The sequence below is a fragment of the Cynocephalus volans genome, chromosome 7, assembly GCF_027409185.1.
Source record: "Cynocephalus volans isolate mCynVol1 chromosome 7, mCynVol1.pri, whole genome shotgun sequence".
Lineage (NCBI taxonomy): Eukaryota > Metazoa > Chordata > Mammalia > Dermoptera > Cynocephalidae > Cynocephalus > Cynocephalus volans.
Genome location: NC_084466.1, coordinates 51,327,898 through 51,350,216, shown reverse-complemented (window position 1 = coordinate 51,350,216; position 22,319 = coordinate 51,327,898). Strand labels below are relative to the sequence as shown.

At 33.8% G+C, this 22,319-nt stretch overlaps 1 protein-coding gene across 2 annotated transcripts in view; it reads left to right on the top strand.

Moving 5' to 3' along the window:
- Positions 1 to 22,319, top strand: part of TDRD3 (tudor domain containing 3) — a 178,221-nt gene that overhangs the window by 149,218 nt on the left and 6,684 nt on the right. Inside the window, exon 13 of one of the 2 annotated variants that reach the window (XM_063102540.1) lies at positions 6,584 to 6,670. The exons of the other annotated variant lie outside the window; for it this stretch is intronic. Within the exon in view, the coding sequence (XP_062958610.1) occupies positions 6,584 to 6,664 (81 nt within the window). The 3' untranslated portion in view covers positions 6,665 to 6,670. The remainder of the gene's footprint in view (positions 1 to 6,583; positions 6,671 to 22,319) is intronic. 2 annotated transcript variants of the gene reach the window in all.

Sequence of the window (22,319 nt, the reverse complement as noted above, 5' to 3'; positions counted from 1 at the left end):
ATATTAAAAAGAAACATATAACCAAAAAACCCCCCAAAACCCTAACCTATTTAATGAGGAGGGAGATGGAGATTTGTGATATATAAACTGAGTTAAAAATGAATCTTAAATGTATTAGAACAAGGTCATGTTAGTAATTTTAATGGCATAGTGATAAAATTAGGCTATATTTAGTTTGTATTTGATATCAAAAGATCATAGTAGATATTAAAAAGAGGACAATTGTCATAGAAACCATTAACTTCAAAGGAAGAATAGAATTATGTAACAGTGAGTTTCTGCCAATTAGTATTTAGTAAAAAGTGCAAGCATCTATTTTATCATAGTCCAGAGGTTTTTCATTTTTGCTGATAAATTCTTAAATAAATTAGTGGATATAATTTACCATACTTAAATTTCTGCACTAAAAGCAAAATTTATTTAAGGTCATAGAAATACTGAAATATGTTTTCTTCCACCATACATATTTTGGGAAATTATTCTTTCAAAGATTGCCATGTGGGCAGTGCTTATTTTCTTTTGGAATATAAACACAGAGTAAGTAAGAATGAAACTGTATGGCTAGCTTAAGAACGTAATTTAAGAACATAATTTTCAAATCATGGGCTATGGAACTTGGGGATTCCATGCGGTATCTTTAAGCTTTCTTTTAATAAAGTTGTCTTGTATTAGATGTGCTTTATTTATTTCTTCTTCATCTGTTAGCCAGCATCTTATGATTCCTACAGGAGGTTGTAGATTATACAAAAGCACTTTTCTGGAGATATGAAAGCTGCTGACAGAGAGAGAGAGATGGTTCGCTCATAAATGCACTCCATATGCATAAGTATGTCACCTTAAAAATTGTTCCTATCTAAACCCTGAAACCCAAATCCGGTTTGTGATAGCTAAACCCAATGAAATGTTATGAAAATCTTGAGATTTAGTTTTGACCCGGCTATACTATTCAATAATATTTTATTTAATATTATATTTAATATTATATTTATTTATACTATTCAATGAAATTTTATTTTACCATTTAAATTTACATGAAGAGAATAATATGCTATTTTAAAAACCTGTACAAAAGTATTGTTTGAATTTTGATATTTGGCAACAATATATTGTGAGCTATTCAAAGAAACTATATAAAAACATCTTTAAAAGGTTTTTGGTTAATCTGCGTTTTCCTTTATTGAGTAATGAAAGTACAGATTATAATAATATTTGATCCTTTTTTCTGAATGTGAAATTATTTCCAAAGTGGAATAGCATGACAGGGTGCCTAAGGCATGCTGTCTTTCTCTTAAGGTTATTTTGCTGATACTACTCTGATCTGTTTCTAACTTCAATTACAGTTCATAAAACAATTTAAGCCTCAAATTATTTAAATATTATTATGTATCAAGTTAGCATAACTGTTTGAAAAATGCACAGCATTCTTTTTTGGTATACATGAATGATACCAGGAGATATTACATTAATCTTTTATCACCTAAGTCTTCCTCTAATTAATGGCAACTTAAAGTATGGACTTCTGACTGTTGTTGGTTAATTAAGAGCTAAATTCATTATGCTTTACCTTTATATTGAATATTATATAATTTTGATTTTTCCTTTGAAGTAGTCTTAAGGAGGCATCATGGGTGAGAGCCACAGCTGAAGGGGACTGGGATTGTCAGGTGAAATCATTTATTCCTTTGACACTTTTAAAGATTCAGTAGACCCAAGGCTTGTTCTCTACTAAGTGTAAATTTTGTCTTTTCATTCACTTAATTATAGGGACTTTTAATGCTGTATTTTCAGACTGCACTAAATTTTACCATTTCTTTGCAAATATATGAATAAGACTTGCTAATATATTCATTGCATAGGAAATAAAGTAGTAAAATAAATGAATCTGAAGGATATTTTTGCTTTGTTTTATTTGTGTTCCCAAATACTTCAGTCTTATATTGGGCATGTGCCTTGACACTCATGTCAGTATATTTTAAAGATTTTTATAAATCTGAAGAGGCCTCCTTTTTGAATTAAATAAATAAATAAATGAAAAGAATATAGACAATTCTGTTTTAGTTTATGGTGAATTTCTGAGCCTCCTTCATCTGCATCTAAAAAAAATCAGAAAAATAATGTTGCTTGTTGCACCATAGACTTTATTCCCTTTCAGATGGAACTCCTTTAGTGTAGCTTTTCTCTGCTACAGTCAGTGACGGTGAACCTTGATGCTGATGGGCTAAAGGTGGACTTATACATATTTGATTGCATACAATAATGAGTCATCAGCTATGCATTCTCCTTTTAAATCTTACATGTTCATCTGTGTATCTCTACTTACTACTAATTCTCTGTATTCTTTTATCATCTTACTAGTCATCTCTCTCTATTTTCATTCTGTTTTCTTTTTTTAACTTCTTTTTGCCTCTTGGAGGTGGTATCTTTTGATGTGTATGGACTACCCTTCCTACTGATCCCAGTTTCCTGAACTTTACTGGATCTGTACTGTAAATCATGCAATAGGTGTCACCATCCCACCTCTAGTAAAAGCGGAGTTGATGTATCTCGTTGTAGGAAATGCTCTGGTGTTATAGAGCTTCCAGTTCCATTAAATTTGGGAACTACTGGCAAGAGTTTTACACCTCCGCTTGAAATAACTCCCTTAGTGGCCTGTCATGGGCCAAGAGCTCCATTCAGAAGGGAAAGGAAGTACTGCAACAGTGAGTACATTTTATTTGCCTTAAAAACAAACAAAAAAACTCATATAGTTTATTGAGTAAACATAATGAAGAGGTTCTAGTAAACCAGCTTAGAACAGAATAAGAAAACAAGTCATTTTTTTGTGCATATTTCTTCATGCCTCATCTGTCTAGCTTGGGGTTGTTTAAAGTGTGTTCTGAGAACATTAGTTCTGCTTCATGGTTAAACAGATTTAGAAAATGCTAGGTTAAAAAAAGTAAGTACACATTTTGGTTACAGGATTTCTTTGAGTCTGTAACAGTTTGATATGTATTTTAAATCTCCAAGAGAGAAATGTATAGTGTAAAGTGCTTCACAAACTTAGTTGCTCACAAAACTCTTTATTTCCCCCCTGTACAGAACCTGTTATGGGAAGTCTACAGGAGGTACTTGGAAAACATCTTGACTATTTTCTTATCTTTCTAGTTTTCAAATTTTTCATCCATAAAATGGGTTAAGATTTATGTTTAGAAAATATTGTTTTAGATTTTCCACTAATATGGTATTTTTATATTATAAATAGAGACTAAGTATATAAAAAGCAGTTTCTCCTCAAACATGTTCCATGACTCTTTACCTTTTTGTTAATAGAGGACAAAATATATTCCTGAAATTTTATGTCCCTTTTAAGTACTTACACCATTGGTAATAGTGTTTTACTACATAAAAATAAAGATTTTATTTCACATGTAATTATACACAACTCACTGATCTTTTAATTTTATTTTAACTCTAATTCTGGAAACTTTTATGTATTAAATTTCAGAAGTTGCTATTTTTGAGACTCCCATTGTAGCTTTCATTATATTTCTTTTTCTGTAATTCTCGCCTAATAACCCACATGATTGTTTATGTTCCTGCAGTAAGATATTTTAGTACTTTCTTTGGGGTTTGTATTTGTTATTCTCCAGTAATCTAGTCTAAGGCAAAATCAGAATTTTTTTTTTTTAATTGTTAAGCTGGCATTAGCTACTAAATCCAAAAAGGTGTCAAAGCACGTTAATTCCATTGGGTATATGGACATTCTGAAATGGAGAAGAGGACTCCTAAAAGACCAAAATTGATGCTTTGTATCAACATTTGTATTTGCTCTGTTTCTAATAGGTTAGTGTGTTGCCTCTAAAGCCTTTGAACAGTATTGTTTTAATTAGTTAAAAGCTTGTTATTCAAAGCCTCCTAGAAAACAGACAACTCTTATGCTTAACTCTGTTGATCTTCCATTGTTATTTTCCTGATAACAGTTGTTAAATCTGATGAACTGCTTATCTTGGCTCTAATTCCAGAGCTCACTTGAGAGATCCGAAGGGGGAAATATTCTTATTTCAAGATACATCCCCTTTCCAGGCACTTACAATTATAAATGAGGGCAGAATTTACTGTTGAATAATAACTAGTGGAGGTGCAGAGGACCTCTATAAATAGTAGATGTATACTGTAAGTACCATCTCTTTTAGAGCTTGATAGTATCAGAATTTTAAGTTAGTACATGAACTGGGTTGATAGCTGAAACAGTGGAAGGTCAATAATTATTTGTTTAATGATTGATGTAGTCCTGGTGGTCACCTTTACTACTGAAGAGTCCTTTCTCAGACATCAAGCATGAACATGATAGTTTAATCTAATCATTTTTCACTAAATATTCTTTGAGTTCTTTTTGTACCAAAACTACTTTGGAAAATAGATTGGCTTATATGCTCAAGAGATTAAAAGGATGTAAGAGAAGCAGAAGACGTATTTTCTACCCTCAAGCCATCAAACTGAGATGGTACCAGTCTAGGAACCATTGTTGGCATGGTTCTTAATTACAATTTTGTTATGCATGTTAATGAATGGGATAGTGTGAAGGAAGTAATTTAGGAAGCCCAACATTGACTTTTTAAAACTCCTATTAATTTTAACATCTTTTATTTGCTTTTTTTTTTTTTTTTTTATCATGCCTGAATATGCTTGCTTTTCCCAGATTGTGTGATTAGGAAATTAGTATCAACCCTCTTGGTTGTGATTAACAAAGAGTTTATTATGTAAAGCAAGATATTAAAAGTCAGTTTAGTTTTAGTTCTGTGTGGTTCGTATTCTAAAATTTGTAGATATATAATTTTCTTAAGTGTTGGTAAGAATTTTTTGGTACTAATTAAAGAACTACTAATGAGCATTTTATCTTGAAAAGAAATAAATCTTAAAATAATGTGGAAAAAGTATACTAATGTATTTTTTTTTCCTTCTCATGAGGTGATCAGTTAATATAAATTCTATTAATATTAGGAAATCCTGAATTTGGCCATCAGTACCCACAAGAATGTTAGACTTAATCAGATTTTTAAAATATGAAATTGAAGTCTTAGAGCAAAGGGAAAAGAGAGACATATCAACAAGTCTAGAGTATTAGTGCTTATTCTAAGTTTTTAAAATCTATTTTAGGTGAACCTTTTTTTCTCTTTTCCTTTTTAAAATTCCCCTTCTCTTCTTCTCCTTTTCCTCTTTGTCCAAGCTCCTCCTCCTCATCTTCTTTCTTTTTTATTTTGCTTTGTTTTGTGTGTATTTTCCTTTTTATTCATCTTAAAGGTGTCAAGTAGCTTTTAACTATGAGGTTAGGTATTTTCCAACCCAGACAGTACTGGTGCTCAAATGAAGTCTGGTTAACCAGAGCATCATTTAAAGTTCAGAAAGCCTTTAAAAGCTTTGGGCAGAAATACATTGATGTCCCTGGTTTATTTTTTTGTATGCCCTGGTCAGTGTAAATGCTTATTTTGCACTTGGTCCTACTGATAGTAGTTCTCATAAAATGAAAGACTTTTAGATACTAGATGGATTGAAGCTTATTACAAGAAGATCTAGGAATGATATTTTAAAAAACATTGGTCTTATGCCTAGTCCATTTAAATTGTATCCTGTATTCTTAGGAAATTAGGAAAGGACATAAAATTTCTCAATGAATGTGTTTAAAACTTGTTTGAAATATAAATAGTTAAGATGGGAAATTAAAACATAAGATTCCTTTTTTTTTTTTGTGACCGGCCGCACCGTGCTCAGCCAGTGAGCACACTGGCCATCCCTATATAGGATCCGAACCCGCGGCGGGAGCGCCACTGCGCTCCCAGCACCACACTCTCCCGAGTGCGCCATGGGGTCGGCCCAAACATAAGATTCCTTTAAAAGAATTAAGGAACCATCCCAGAAAATAGAGACTGGAAAGTCTGAATTTTGTTATAGAAACTTAATTATAAAAAGCTAGATTAAAAACATTTTAGATATAATTTAGAAATGAATATAAGATTTAAATTTTAATAAGATGATGCAAACTTTTTTCTATTTGTTGAAAACAAAGTTGGCTATGAAAATTTTCTGTCCATTCTAATGATTATAGTTGGTTTAATGAAAATAATCACTTGGAGAAGATGATTAAGATAGGAAAAAAGTGACGACAGAGTAAGTAACAGGTAGATATGGTGTCTTGGTTCTTAGCCAGTTTTCAAAATAATTTTTATAATGGTGTAATTTAAAAGATTTGACTGAAACTGCTAAACAGAAACTTTTAAGAAAACTGCTGTAAGTAATTTTCATTATAAAAAGAAGTTTTACTTTCTGAAATTAGAATTGCTATTCTTTGAGGTTCCAGTGAATTTCACATAAATGGCAAAATATAGCCAAAAATAACTTCTAACATTGTTTAATGCTTATTGCCATTCTTGGACCCAAGGCTGAGAAACTTTTTCAGATTCTGTGTGCTTTTATCCAGAAAGGATTTGGTGAAAAGGGGTCACTGAGAGAGTTAAATGTCTGCTCTGCTTGGCCTATGAAAGAAGGGGAGAGGGCAAGGCTGGTCTTGGGCAAATTACTTCCACCTCCCTTTTTGCCCCTGCTTCAGCTCCAGGGGAGCTGGAAATACACAGGAGGAATCAGAAGACCTGGGTTCGAGTCCCGGCTCTGCCACTTACTTCCTATGTGACTTTGGGTAAGTTACTTAATATCTCTGGGTCTCAGTTTCAGTATAGGGTGTTATGAGGATTAAGTAATATGATCTATGTAAATGTGCTTTGTAACCTCCCAAGGTCCATAGAAACATAGATTTTTATTATCACAGGTTTGGCCTCCTCCCCTAGTCTATTGTCCTCAGCTATGCATTTTTAAAGCAATCCACAGTGACTTAACTGCTTTTGCTTTTCCTTATATCCTCTCCATATTGGAACTGTTACTCCTATCCTCTGCATGCTTCAGAGTTAATTATTCTGAGAATGTACAACCAGGTTAATTAAATTAATCTTCACAACAGAGGGTGGATTATTATTACCTCTTCTTACCCTTCCCACTCTTGCCTTTCTTCTTTAATCTTTCCAGAATTGTGTGCTTAGAAACATCAGAGAATCTCTAACACATGGAAATTCAGACAGTGTTGGAGAGAAAGATTATGTGAGAGGGAAGTCTCTTATATCTTGTTTCCCAGCTCTGTCCTCCATTAGTTAGTAAGGTTTACTAGGAAAATGGGAATATAAATCCTTACATGTTCTCTGTGGGAAAGGAGATGGAACTAGTTCAGAGTTAAAAGTTCTTCAGAGGTCTCACTGAAAACTTAGATCCTTAACTCAAGGAATAATCAGAGCAAAGAGGTAAAAGATTTGGTGTCTGTTTCCTTGAGTCATATCTGACTTGGCCTCATCTTAGTAAAGTAAGTGCTGGCCCACTCTCAGCCAGACTAAATTTACAGTGCCTGTCTTTTTTGGGTGCCCAGTTTATAGAGGGTTCATGTATCTAAGGAAGAAAGAAAACTTCCCTTTTGGATCACGTCTGGGTTGGGATCAAGTGATCTTTATGAGGATTTAAGAAGAGCTTGTAGATCTACTTGGTCCAACCTTCATCCACAATCTAAGGATGCTGGGTCTGGCTATGTGTAAATAATAGTAATAATAGCCACTTACATGAACTGCTTGCCATTAATGCCTGTTTTCCATGGAGCACAACAACAGTTATTCATGTCATGATTAGATAAACTTTATTAAAGATTTTATTTTTATTTTTTTGTCTTAAACATTGACTTATGCTCAGTATGGTTTCTTGCTGAAGTAGCAGTGTCATCTTTCATAACTAAAAATTAGAGGAAATATTGAACTCTGGTTGTAATCAAATGCAAATTAAAACAAGTACAGTTTTAAATTTATCAATTAATGAAAAAAATTAAATTGGTAACTCTTGTGCTGGCTAGGATGCAGTGATACAGCTACACTTATACGTTGCTGATGGCAGAGTATATTAGTATGGACCTTTTGATTTTTTTCCAATACTTAAAAAAGAGTTTTTAAGCTTTAAGCCAGTAATCCCACAGTTATTAATGTCTCCTAGGGAAATAGTAAAGGATAAAAGCTAATCGCTGGGAGATTATCATTGCAGCATTATTGTAATAATAAAAAACTAAAAGCTCCTTAAATGTCCAGCAATAAGAGAGTGGTAAATTATCACCCATCTACTGGATGAAATATTATACAATATTATAATGATGAAATATTATACAGTATTATAATTATAAAATATTATACTGTGATAAAAGACCATTAGGAAGGCTGTAATATCATGGGAAATATTTACGAGAAGTGAATAAAAGAAGTTTGTAGGCTTGAATGAGAATACACTCAAAGTAGTGGTTGTTTTAGAGTAGTAAAATTATGTGCAGCCTCTGCATGTTTGCATTCAATTTTATAAACTTTGTATAATTTTGCATAATATTTTTAATTTGAAAGAGTAAAAGCAAGTAAAATAAAATGAGTAAGAAGCATTCTGTGACAGTTCATTCTCAGTTTCTAATCTTTTAGTAGCTGCAAGAAAACTTTGTTAGATAGATGCGCAAGTGAAGAGACCTTCCTGTGTTTATTAAGCACAAACTAACAGTTGACCACTCAGCCAATTTTCAGTACAGGTTCTCACTAAGAACCTCATGTTTGAGAGTCTACATAGTCATGGTGGCTGTATTATTGCCCTAGGACATTAGCAAAATTCAGTATTGGAAATGCCCTCTGAAGCTGGTTTTAGGCTCTTCCTAGTAACACAATCCTAGGAATGTTAACAACGTTACAAGCCTTCTTGAGCTCATCTTCTTGTCAGGTATTAATACGTTAAATAGATTAAAATATTAATTAGGTACTTGTGCATTCTAACACATATTGTGTGTGTGTGTGTATGTACACATGCTTGCATTCGCAGGCGTGTGGGAGAGATCAATGTTTAAGAAGTTGGGATATTTACTAAATTGTTTCTGTGGGGGGCTTATCTCAGTAAGGAAAATAAGAAAGTTGAACAGTATTTTTAAAAACTGCTGTTTAATTTCATGAGACTTAACCTATATATTGACCTACCCATCTATAATTGACCCATTCATGGAGAGAGACTTTCATGACATGGAACAGTTTTAAATGAGGACATTGTTAAAAAAATGTACATTATAATTTTTGCATGACAGTTATAAAGGGTTATCCACCACTAGCTGTGGATTATAAAACAAAATCCAAATAGGAAATTAGGTAATCCTATTAAGAACACATGCTCTCATGATCACAGAGTTCATTTGTAAACTACAATGGAATAATCCCGTGGCATTGAAGGTTACACCCCATCATGGACACTTGATCTCTTTCTGATTGCTACCATGCCAAAATATTGGTAATGTTTCTAAAAAGAACCTAAACAGATTATATAGTCTCTCACTAAGCCCAGAGAAAGCTTAGAAAAAAATAGTCTGTCACAGAGTTCATGCCACTGAATGTTATAACACTCGTTAAACAGAGAAACATAAAACTATAAGGTTTGTCAAATTGTGAAGTTGATGAACATCCCTTATTTAAAATGTATTATAGTGACAAATTCTTAAGTAAATTTAGGAACTTGCAAATTAAGTATATAAAACAGAATTATTTGTATTCATCTAAGCCTCTGAGGGTTCATTTAAGCCTCTTCGAGTGTGCAGTAGTGAATGTGAAGAATTTGGTGTGAAAATATTTGTATTGGTGAATTTTACTGGTTTATTGTACCTTTTTTCTCAGCAGTCATGTTCTTGGGGGAGTTTAATACTCCATGTCTGTAAATACCAAGGGAGAGAAAAACTTTAACTTGGATGAATTTTATAAAGATGATTACTCTATTTCATAAGCTGGTAGGATTTTTCTCAGTAAAAATGATTGTCTGTGGGTTCCTTTCTTCATCGGAAGAAAAATGAACGTGTTGCAAATTGACCAGGTTCTGAGTCTCTCTTTGGTACTATATTGGTTATTAATACCAATATATTGTAAAATCACTTTGTAAGTGTAAAGTGCCACATAAGAGCTAGTTTAGCATGGTGTGTTGTTTTGAACCTCTATAACTCACTGAGATAAAATAGTCAAATTGCTTGACTCAAACCAGTATAAGAACTATTTATGCTGTATCTGGTATCATAAAGAATAGAACTTTACAAATATGAAATAATAATAATAAGTTACCTTATTGAACACTTAACTTTGTACCAGACATCATTCTAAGCTTGTATTAATTTATTTAAGTAACTGCTTATGGATAGTGTAGCCATTTCAGGGTAGTTCTTTCTCTCAGTTGAGTCAGAGTAGATGGTACTCAGAGTAGACAGCATTGTGGATAATTTGTATTTTACAGTAAGAACTATGGCATCAAAATGATATGTCCACTTTGTTTTATTTTATTATGTATTTAAAATACAAGTGAGATGGAAAGTATTTGGTTTTGATCTATTTATAGAAACCTTATAAGAGTTTAACATGATCAGTCTAATTCCCTCCTTCAGCCTATGCATCCACTGGGTTATGTGGAAAGATCATGGACTTTAGAGTCTAACATAAACTGGGCAAGACATATAATCTTATTTAACCTTAATTTTGTCTTTTTCCCAGAAGAAATAGCAATAAAAACATGCAATCTCATAGGGTTGTTGTGAGGAACATGGAAACTGCTTGATAAACATTTTGTTAGGTCTTTGGATGACAGAAATGCCTGGCATATAGGTTCTTAATTAATGTCGGTTCCCTTTCTTTAGTTTTCCTTTAAGGCTTTGGAAGGACCTTTTCTTATGGTTCATCTCCTGTAAGTGATGTTTGTTGACCCAGAATAGCAGCAGAAGCTACTGATTGCAACTTCCAAATCAGGAGTTGGGTATTCATCTCAAATTACCTCTCATGGAAGGAAACCCAAACTGCTTCTTTGCAATTCCTTTTCCTTTTATTTTTCTTATTAAAATTTTCTTTTTGATTTGAATGTGACTAATACAATGAAGTTCTATATTAAGGCTCTTAAAATGTAGTCTAAAATAAAAACACAAAAATCTTTTAAAACTAGTTCTTCTCACAAAATGAAAGAACCATGCTTCTTTAAGCTAATAGTTTTGGCTGCAAAGTTATAAAGATTTTCTTCTTCTTTTCTTTATGAAAAACCATTTTCCTTCACACTTTTGAAATCCTATGGTTCGTAACAGCCTTCATAAGTCGGTGACTCCCGTTTTAGCTCTGACACAAAGCCTTTCATCCAGTCCTGCTGTCAGTGTACTTGCTGCTTGACATTGACAGGATTCTTGTCAAAACCTGGGTTTTGCATAAATAAGTGTTTAACCCTGGACAGACTTTTCCTTCTCACTTCAGTGCAGCTTTTAAGAGACTGCCATGCCCTTATTCAGAGATAATGAAAGTGAAATTTGACTATTGTATCATATATTTTACTCTTTGAAGAAAGGAATTTATAAACTGTTAGAATACTGTGAACTTTCCTAGTCTGTTTGATTTCTCACTGAGCCTTAATTAGTATTTTCAGTCTTGCCAAATTGCTACAATATACAGTATAGACATCACTGATTAGCCCATTGTACCTTCTAGTCCAGAGGATCTATTTGCTGTGCTTTTTAATACACAACTTATATTTGGTTTAATACACAACTTATATTTTAAAGTTGCGCATAGGTGTGCACTATACATAATCTTATGGATGAATTTAGGATAAAAAGTTTATTGTTTTATCCTAATACTTTTTAGGAAGATGTATATTAAATACTCATATTTGAACAACCCAAGAAAACCTTTGACTCTGTAATACAGAGACTTCGTGCTTTCCTAACTTGTCCTTGCTGTCATCGTTTCAGCCATGGCTGAATGGCAGAGGGGAAATAGCTTCATGCATGGACAATAAGAGCGTAACACATACTTAATGTGACCACACATTTATTATGTTCTTCCTCTGTGTAAGATAATAAGCAAATTACTCTCCAATGAAATTATAATCTGTTCCCCTAACCTCTGTTGAACATCTCAGGTGTTTCAGATGTGGAATTACAGGGGACGAAAACATGGTTTCTAAATTTCAATAAACCTAGAAATAGAATCATTATAGCAAAATATATTGTATTTAATAGTCTTAATTGAATCAGATGATATATACTGTCTAATTTTTCTTTATCTTTGTTGATAGAAATAAGTACGCCTTCTTTATCGTTCTTGGAGTAAATCTTTGTGGTACCATTTTCTTCCTTCAGCCATCTAACTATCAAAAATGATTGAGAGGATTTCCTAAGCTTGAAAAGAGAATATTTTTTTAAAGAAAGCTAATGCCTCATATATTGAACACTTTGAAATCTCAATGTGAGAAAAAAAATATAAATTTAAGCATACTGAGAGAAATATATATTTAGATAACCAGATGCTGTATTCTCTAACTTATTGAAATTAAGTATTATAATGGTTGAGAATGTGAGGATTAGAGTTCCTATGGTTCAAAACATGGTTAGCATTGGAACACTTATTGTGTGCCAGACACACCACATATAACTCTTGATGTACATTAACTGATTTAATATACACAAGATCCCTATGAAATAAATATTAGTATCCCCATTTACACAGAAGGAGAACTACAGATATAGGTTCAGAGCCATTAAGTAACTTGCCTAAAATCTTTGAGCTAGTAAGTTGCAGAGCTTATATACAGATTTAGGAGTTGCTGACATCATACAGTATGACCCTACACTTTACCTGTGAATAGAGGTGAATGATACCAACCTACCTGAGAAGTTTTGTGTGAGTTTAATGAAATAATGCATATAAAAGTGTTCAGCATAGCAGTAAGTTTGTACTCAATGTGTGATAAATTGTTCTGATGAAGTGTCTTTACCCATTTAGTTCATTCAATCTCAGTTCTCAGAAATTTTGGGTAGAGAACTGAAGATATGTGGGTAGTATTATCAGCTGGTATTTCTCAAGGGGCTAGAAGGTATTTTACATAGGGTAGGAAAAAACCAACCCATTTCTTGTAACTTACTATTTCATTGCCAAAAGAGTTTAGTCTTATACTGAGACTCTCTTATCATCTAAATTTCAATAGGATCTAGTTTCAAGATTAAGCTACATTATAGCTACCCATCTAGATGATACCCTTTTAGCTGGCAGTCCTCTAATTTCCACTCACTCTGCAAAAATTAAGGCTAACAAATCACCAAAATAACTTGTCAGAAATACCTGACATAATATTGCGTAGTTATTTGGAATATCCCAATGATAATACTATGCCAAATAATATCTTTCATTAGTGCATGGACTTTAACTGTGCAAATTTAAAACTTTGTATTTAGTTTGGAAAAATAATTCTTTTGAATATAGAATAAAGTAGATCTTGGAGTAGGTTCTAGGGATTTCACTTGGTGGCAAGCACAATTTGAGGGAACAGTGACTGAACAACTGCTAAAAACATTAAAATAAGATTAGGTTGCCAAGTAGATTTATATAATGCCTAATAGAATAACTTCATCATGAGAAATAATAGTATTGTGCTCCAGGCCAGCCATACTTGGGATAATATTCTGAGTACTAGGTTATGTAGAATAGTAAATATTAAAATGCATAAAGGAAAAGATGATCAAGGTGATGGAGATTCTGGAAATAATGGTATTTGACAAATGATTCTCAATAAAATGAGGAGAGGTATAAGACGTTTTTAAATAATTAAAATTTCTTCATGGCAAAGGAAGCAGACTCAACTAGAAGATCTAGATGGAAGTTCTGGAAATACATATTTACACTTTCTAGTGAAGGATACAGAGCAGTGATGTTGGCTGTTCCAGGAAACATGAGCTCCCTTCACCAGAGTTATTTGAAGGAGGCAGAACCACCATTTGTGTGTGATGCAGTGGACAAATTTTGTACAACAGAAAGAGATCAGATCCATGACCCCTGGGGTACCTCACATTTCTGAAACTATAGCTTTATTAGCTAGCCTGGTAATTGATAAGGGTTATGTCTCACCAAGGAGAAATAATTATAGTTCATTATGCAGGCATTGATAGTATGGGTTGCTGGGTGTAAATTGGGAGTTAAATGTGTTAATGTTGTTTGTTACATTGGGGCTCTACCTGCTTTAAACTTTAAATTTTTCATTCTTTTCCTGTCAGTCTTATGTTTAATAACTCTCATGGGGTGGGTGGGGAGAACATCAGCAAATGTTTTTCTGTATCATTTGGTATTGTAAATTTTTTCTTATAATTATATCAAGAATCTCACGTCATATCTTCCCTCCCCACTCCAACCCTCAGTACTTTTTAATGGCTCTATGATCTGGCCTGTATTTCATCAATCTTACATGGAGATTTTCTTTTTTTTCCTAGTTCAGTTTCTTATATCTATATTACAGGTCACTGTGGCATCTCGTATCTATCTGTCTCAATTGGTCAGTTGCATAAAATGCATTGGGCTGACTGTTTTAGAGTAAAAAGCAGTCTGGCATTATGACGTAGTAGTTATTACCAGAGAAAGAATTAGTTAACCCATCTTAAATTATATTATATTTCCCTACCAATTTAAGATGTGAAATTATATAAATTGTGAGAGACAGTGAAATGGTTAGCCACTTGTGATTAGTGTTCATATGTCTTACCCATAAAATATTCTGAAATATATTTGCTCAATGAGCATGTATGAGAAAGCACTTGTTTTTGCAAATATAATTTATGGGTATTGACCTGAAAACATATCAACAGGCATAGATGGGCATATGCATTTTTCATTATTATTTATCATTGATGTACTTCCACTTTAAAAATAGTATTTCTAACTGTTTTTTTAAATGGCATTTACTAGAATCTTAAGGGTATGGACTAAAGGCAAGATGTTTGAAGAGGTTAATTATGTTAATTTATTTTTAGCTTCGTCTTAAGATATTCAGATTTTATGCAAATGGCATCTAACTTTTGATTGATCATTTTCAGTAATGCTTCTTTGATAATTTCCTCCCTCGTTTTGTTCTGTTTGCCCTTTTTTCTCTGTAATTAAAAAAGAAGAAAAAAACACCACCGCCCAGAAAGAACAAAAACAGTGGTTTTTAACAATAGAATGAATTATAATGTGAAATTATTAGTTTTTGTGTGTAGTTTTTGAACCTCTGCAGAAATCAAGAGAAAACAGGTAGCAAGAACATTTCTCCTTGCATTTGCTCTTTCATTTTCTGCAAGCTTTTCCATTTTCTTTTTCTGCCAAAACAATTGGAGGAATACTCATAACAAGCCAAGTTCCTGATTTTCAGGAAAATCTGTGAGTCTATATTGTTTAATTGGAGTGGGCATATATATCTTATAACATACAGTTATTCAATTCAAAATAGTAGCCAACATACATTGCTTATTTGATAAGCTCTTTATAGGTATTATCTCATGTAATTCTCCTAGTAAACCTCTGAGGTCATTGCTGTTTTTTATGTGAGAAACTGAGATGTACAGGAGTTGACTAACATGCCTAGGATGTGGTGGAGTCTAAACCCAGACTCAGATCTGACTTAAGAGACTGAGCTCTTAAATGCCAATGCCATGATATAATATCTCTCCAGGAAATCTTTGAGCAGATTGACATCTTTAGAGCAGAAATATGCTCCCTACTCTGACTTTTGGACAAGTTTTTTTTTTTTTTTTTTTTTTTTTTTTTTTTTTTAATTTTTTTTTTTTTTTTTTTTTAATTTTATTTTGTCGATATACATTGTAGCTTTGGACAAGTTTTTGGAATCTATTTAACCTTTAGCTAGAACAGGCAATGAATTTTAGGGAGGTGTAAATTTCTACAAATGAAATATTCATTCTTTGGTCTTCACTATAGTATCTCAACAAAGCTGATGACAGTTAAATGGTATTTATAACTAGCTTCAGAGCTGAAGCCATCCATTTATTTTAAATTGACCATAGAACTAAGGATATTATGCTATGTGAAATAAGCCAGACACAGAAAGACAAAAACGGCATGATCTCACTTATATATGGAATCTAAAATAGTCAAAATCACAGAAGCAGAGGGGAAGATGGTGGTTGCCCGGGAGCAGGGGTTAGGGGGAAATGGAGAGATGCTGGTCAGAGATTACAAAGTTTTACTTCGGCAAGATAAATGAGTTCTAGAGATCTAGTGTACGGCATTGTGACTACAAGTGACAGTACTATATTGTATACTTGAAATTTGCCGAGAGGGTAGATCTTAAGTGTTCTCAGTACCAAAAAAAAGAAAAAAAAATAGTAGGTGAGATAATGGGTATGTTAATTAGCTTGACTGTGATCATTTCACAATATATACGTATATCAAAACATCAAGTTGTATATCTTCAAATGATTTTGTGACATCCTACAGAATCAGCAACAATTTTAATTTAATATAACTTCAGAAAATATAGTCTTTAAAAAGAAAAGATCACAACTGCAGTGAAACGTCCCACTGTCTTCTAGAAATTGTGCATCATGCAGGAATAAAAAAACATTATATTATGTTAGCCATGCATTTTGCTGTAGTTGTATAGTAATTACATTTTGAATCTGAGTTTTTTTGTCTTGAATTAATGTTTCTTTTTTTCTTTTCTACCCTAAATGTTTCCCCTTAAATAAAGTGTTATTGGACATAGTATATAAAAAGAAATGATCTTAGACCTGCTCTAGGAGAAAGGGAGACTAATTCTCATTATGTTTTCTTCTAAAATGGAATTTAATTTTATTCAAAACCTCAAAAACTGAGATAAATTAGTCTATTATCATAAAATTTACTACATTTGGTTGTATATCATAATGACTTTATAATATCTTAATGATGCCTGAGTTTTTTTTCATTTAGGTATATAAGGTGAGTTTTTATTATCAAATGAGACATTTAATTTATATGAGTCAAGAATGGTGTTTAGAATTTCTTTGTGATCAAAGGCAAAGGGCTCTGAACTCAAGGCAGATGCCGCTTTTCATTTCCTGTTCCTCCACTAGCTCACTTTACTTTATTAAACTCACTCCTCCCAGTTGGTTCCCAGTGTACAGCAGGATTGAACTAGGTTGGGTTTTTAATGTTTGTGCCTTGGGGGTTATAGAGCTTGGAAGGACTGAGGAAGAGAAAGCCAAGGTGGTACTGCTTACACACATGAAACATCACCTACTGTAACCTGAGCCCATCTATCTTATGTTGGAATTCTGCATAAAATGTCACTTGGAATGAAAGTGCTACATTTATCTCCAAAACAAATAATAATAATAAAAAATCTGCTCCATTAGATTATCTCCGATTCCCCCTCTAGTTCTTTTTTTTTTTTTTTTTTTTTGTCGTTTTTTCGTGACCGGCACTCAGCCAGTGAGTGCACTGGTCATTCTTATATAGGATCCGAACCCGCGGCGGGAGCGTCGCCGCGCTCCCAGCGCAGCACTCTACCAACTGCGCCACGGGCTCGGCCCCCCCCCTCTAGTTCTGAAATGTATGACGTCTGTATTCCTCACCCTTACTACTCGGTGGCATAGTGCAGGGCAGCCAGGACTGTGAATCAGACCTGTGTTCTAGCTCAGGTTGTGGCACTAATTACTTGAGCAAATAATAGCTTCTTAGTTAGCTGGAATAACTGTTCTTCAATTTTTGTAAGGGTTTAGGCTAAAAAATCTATGGTTTTAGGCTATTACAATCCTGGTGTATTTTGTGGTAGAACTATCAATATCAAAGTAGAACATATTTCTTAAACAAAAATAGTTGGTAAAGTAAGGGTCAGTGTTTGATAATACATAACTCCTTGTGAGCACAAAGGTTATCTATAATTTTCACAAAAAATAAAAGCTGATCAGCTTTTACTTTCAATTTTCAGTTACTGTAATATAATAGAATATTAGTATAATTAATCTAAAAATAGATCATTTCAAATAATTTAAGTCTACTTTTGGAGTCCATTACATAGTATTATGGAAAAGCAGATTTATCTTGATGATGATTGTTTAGGTTTTATATTAAAATTGGTTTGCATTTTCATAAACAGAAGCTAATCAGGCAGGCAGAAGGTGGCCCAGAAATTCATAGAGTAAACGGTTCATATGTGAATCACTGAAAGAGATATGTACATATAACACTTCATTGTTCAAAATATACTGAATTTCAAGGATTTTTGTTTTGCTTTTTGTCAGCTAGTGGTATGGGGATTCAAACCCTTCACCTTGGTGTTACAACACCTTGCTCTAACCAACTGAGCTAACCAGCCAGCCCCTTTTTTGAAGATTATTGTTGAGGGTACATTGAATTTTACATGAAACCTTATGTTTTGTGATCACTGTACAAATTCTTTTAAAAGGAACTAACTAGAAGAAACTTCACTAAATTACCCACAACATAGCTATTAAAGGACAGGTGACAGTATTAAGTTTTTTAAAGTTTTTTTTTTGCCTTTTTCGTGACCGGCACTCAGCCAGTGAGTGCACTGGCCATTCCTATATAGGATCCGAACCCGCGGCGGGAGCGTCGCTGCGCTCCCAGCGCCGCACTCTCCCGAGTGCGCCATGGGGTCGGCGCAAAGTTGTTTTTTTTTTTTTTTTTTTTTTGTCGTTTTTTCGTGACCGGCACTCAGCCAGTGAGTGCACCGGTCATTCCTATATAGGATCCGAACCCGTGGCGGGAGCGTCGCTGTGCTCCCAGCGCAGCACTCTACCGAGTGCGCCACGGGCTCGGCCCCAAAGTTTTTTTTTTTAAGAAGGGAATTGCCATCCTCACTCCCCACCCCCACCAACCAAATAATCTATCATTGTCTCCTTACAAATTTGTGACTGGGAAAATGCTGAAGGAATGGTACTTTAAGATAAGGTGATTCATCAGGTAAAGTAAGTATGAACATGTAACTGGAGCAGGGGAAAACATAGTAAGTATTGTGAGCAAACAGAACATCCCTAAAAATGTCCTATAGAAAGTTAACTCAGCATTTAGACTTAGGGGCAGATGCAGAGGAAGAAACGTCCAAAAGAAAATGTCTAAAAAGAAAAGAGGAAAGGGTGCCACCCCATACTTACTGTATTTCAAGATTCTATTCCAGGCCTTACAGGCACTTAGGAGTGGGAAGTTTCCTTTGCCTAGCCCAGAGTTTCTCAGCCTAGCCCAAAGTTTCCTTTGCCTAGCCCAGAGTTTCTGAGCACTGTCGGCATTATGACTGGATAATTCTCCATTGTGTGGGCTGTTTTGTGCATCATAAGATGTTTGGCAGCATCCCTGCCAATGGATGCAGTAACAACTCCCTCCAGGCATTGCCTAATGCTCCCTGGGTGGCAAAACAGCTCCTAGTTGAGAACCACTGATGTAGCCCCTCCCTTATTTAATTTTTTGGCAGCTGGCCATTGTGGGGATCCTAAACCTTGACCTTGCTGTTGTAAGGCCATGCTCTAACCAACTGAGCTAACCAGCCAGCCCCTCTAGCCCCTTTTTTAGAGTACTGGTTTTTATGCTTAACTGCACCTTACTATTTGTGGACCAAAGAACCTGACTTCTATGTAAGTGTGTTTCACTCCTCCTATTGGAGTATGTTCCAGGTTCTAAGTGACTGATTTACAGTGAATTTTTGTAACAGAGCTCATTAATATTTGGGGAGTATGTGGCTTGTGCAGTATGCACTAATGAGAGACTGAAGGTGATATGCAGGAAAGATAGAGTTGTGACTTGTCAAATGTATTGTATGGGTGGAATTGTACCTCTTTTTTGAATTGTTTTTTTGTTTTTTCAAAATACCACATCATTCATGCTTGCTGTCAGGATGATTACTGCATTTTTGTATCTTCTCATTAAAGAGGAGCAATAAACTAGTGAACATTTGCATGAAAAGAGGGCTTATTTAGAAAGTTAGTTTTTGAAACCAGGTTTATCTGATAACATGGCTGAAGTGAGCAAAAATCTGAATCCCATTAATATGGTTCTAAATCTCAAAAGCTTAGGTGAAGATGTCATTGGATGGTTCCATTTTATGAAAGTTATTACAAGTCTTTTAAAGAATCTTGTCTGAGAGTTAGAAACCAAATGGCCTTGGTCTGGACTCTTCCTCTGATGAGCTCTGTGACTTGGGGAAAATCACTTTACCTCTTTAGGCTTACAGATTCGCCTGTCAAATCTAGAGGGATGGACTAGTTGGCCTTCGGGAATGTGCCAGCTCTAACGTAGTGTCAGATTTAAAAAAATATATGCTTATGAACTATGAAACTAAATTTTTTTTTGAGTTTTCAATCTGTTTTACAGAGTACTGAAACCTAAAGGAGATAGGCTAGAAGAAGACTAATATAAATTTCATTCCAAGATGACTCCCAAAAAACTGATCTATTAAATTGTGCTGTGTGTAATATAAAGTGGAAAGAGTACCCCAGTCAGTGCTAAAAATTACTAGCTATAGACTATAAGAAGTGGTTGTTGTGAGTAACCAGACTTGCCTTGATTGCTCTGCAGGAGGAATATTTAAACGTTAAAAAAGCACAGATTGTGCTGTTGACATTAACTGAAAACCAAACTGTGAAAATCTCTTTTTTTTTGGCTTCCACTTTGTATGAAAAGATTGTGAAGACATCAAATTATGTGAAAGAATTCTCATGGTCAGTCATCTTTGTAAAGCCATTTAATTGGCTCTGTTTAGTACAGTCTGTGACTTTTTAAAACACGGTAGAGATAACTTTTCAAATAGCAATGTCATTTTTGTTATATAAATCCAGCTCACTCACTCAGCAAATGTAGTGCCCTACTTCTAATGGTGTTCTTTATTGGTAAAGTACAGATTTTTAGATCTTAGCCAGTTCTTCAGTCAGGTGTGGAGAAAAATAACATTCCATTCCAATTCCTGAAATAATTACTTTAGTACCAAATGCATTTTCATCCTTTTCAGTTAATATGCAGAGCTTCAAATGTTGTCATTTGTCAAAAAATCAAATAGCTCCTTTTCAAATTTAGCTATTATATTCAACAATTATCATTCACAACAGTGACCAGAATAATAAAGCATAACTCTCTCCTTTATTGAATACTTTTATATTTTTATTCCTGCATTTTAATTGCTTTGCTAAATCACATACATAATATCTGATGCTTGTAACCATTTGGCGATTGATTGTTGATGAAAGGGATATAGGGCAAGGAAAGCTCATCTGAAGTTTGTCTTTAAGAGGCAATTATTGAATTATACCAGATATACAAAGGCATGTCAAAAAATTCATGGAAAGATTTATAATATCTTTCAATTTTGTTTTTCCCCCAAACTTTTTGAAGTAGTATTATATTGTCAGATGTCTCCATTTTCTTATTTCAGTGAGGAAAGGACCTTAAAGATGACCACTAATTTTCAGCTATTTCTTGTACATGCAGAGTGAGAACTAGAGATTTAGACAGTAGTGTCTAAATTCAAAACCTAATTTGTCTTAGAAATATTAGGGCAGAGTCACAAACCTTTCCTGGGCTTTAGTATCCTTTATATATAGTGGAAATAATGGTAGAGTACTATGGAGGATGCCTAATAATGGGAGTTATATTCATGCCAAATATTAAATATCATTGCTAAATAATGGGATTTGATCAAATTACCTCACCATCTTTCTGTTTCCATTAGGTAAAATTGCAATAGTTGGATCTGTAAAAATTTAAAGAATAGAACTCAGTCTTTTATATACTTTCCTATGTTATTAATAAGATCAAAGGAAAGCAATCTTTTGGGAAAGAAGATTCAAAGTGAGGAGAAAAAAGAAATATCATAAATTTCCAAAATCGTGCAAATTATTGTGCTCTGATAATTCAGTTGGAATTTAAACTCTCTATTTCATTTTTCTGTTCCTAATAGGGTACATATTTCATAGCTACATTAATTCAAAAACACTAAAATAACAGGGTGGCAGCACTCAGTAAGAAACCAGTGTGGCTTTTGGCTATGTTTTGTTGCTTCTAAGTTCTTTTCCAGTATTATAATTAACTGTAGTCTTTCTGCTATTTAATCTGCTTATTCTAATTTCCCCATGCTATTCTTTGAGCTGGTAGATCTGCCCCACACTAAGAAAGCAAATGAGAATTAAGTAGTTTGAGTCTTACTGTGGTGATCTCTCTATCTTGCATGAAGCTTTCTTTATATGTAAATTATATATACCCCCTTCATTCCAATCCATTATTTTTTTCCTGTCTCTAGATGTAAGGTTCTTAACGATTTTGGAGATTTCATCAGATGAGGACAAACAACTGGTGAATGTTCTCTGGCTCTTCACCCCCTTTTCCATATCTTACCAAAACCCCTTTCCATGATAAATACCTAGAAATATTTAGAAGCCCAAGTATTTAAGAAAGTTATTATTATAATGCTTGCTTTTTTGTGTTTCA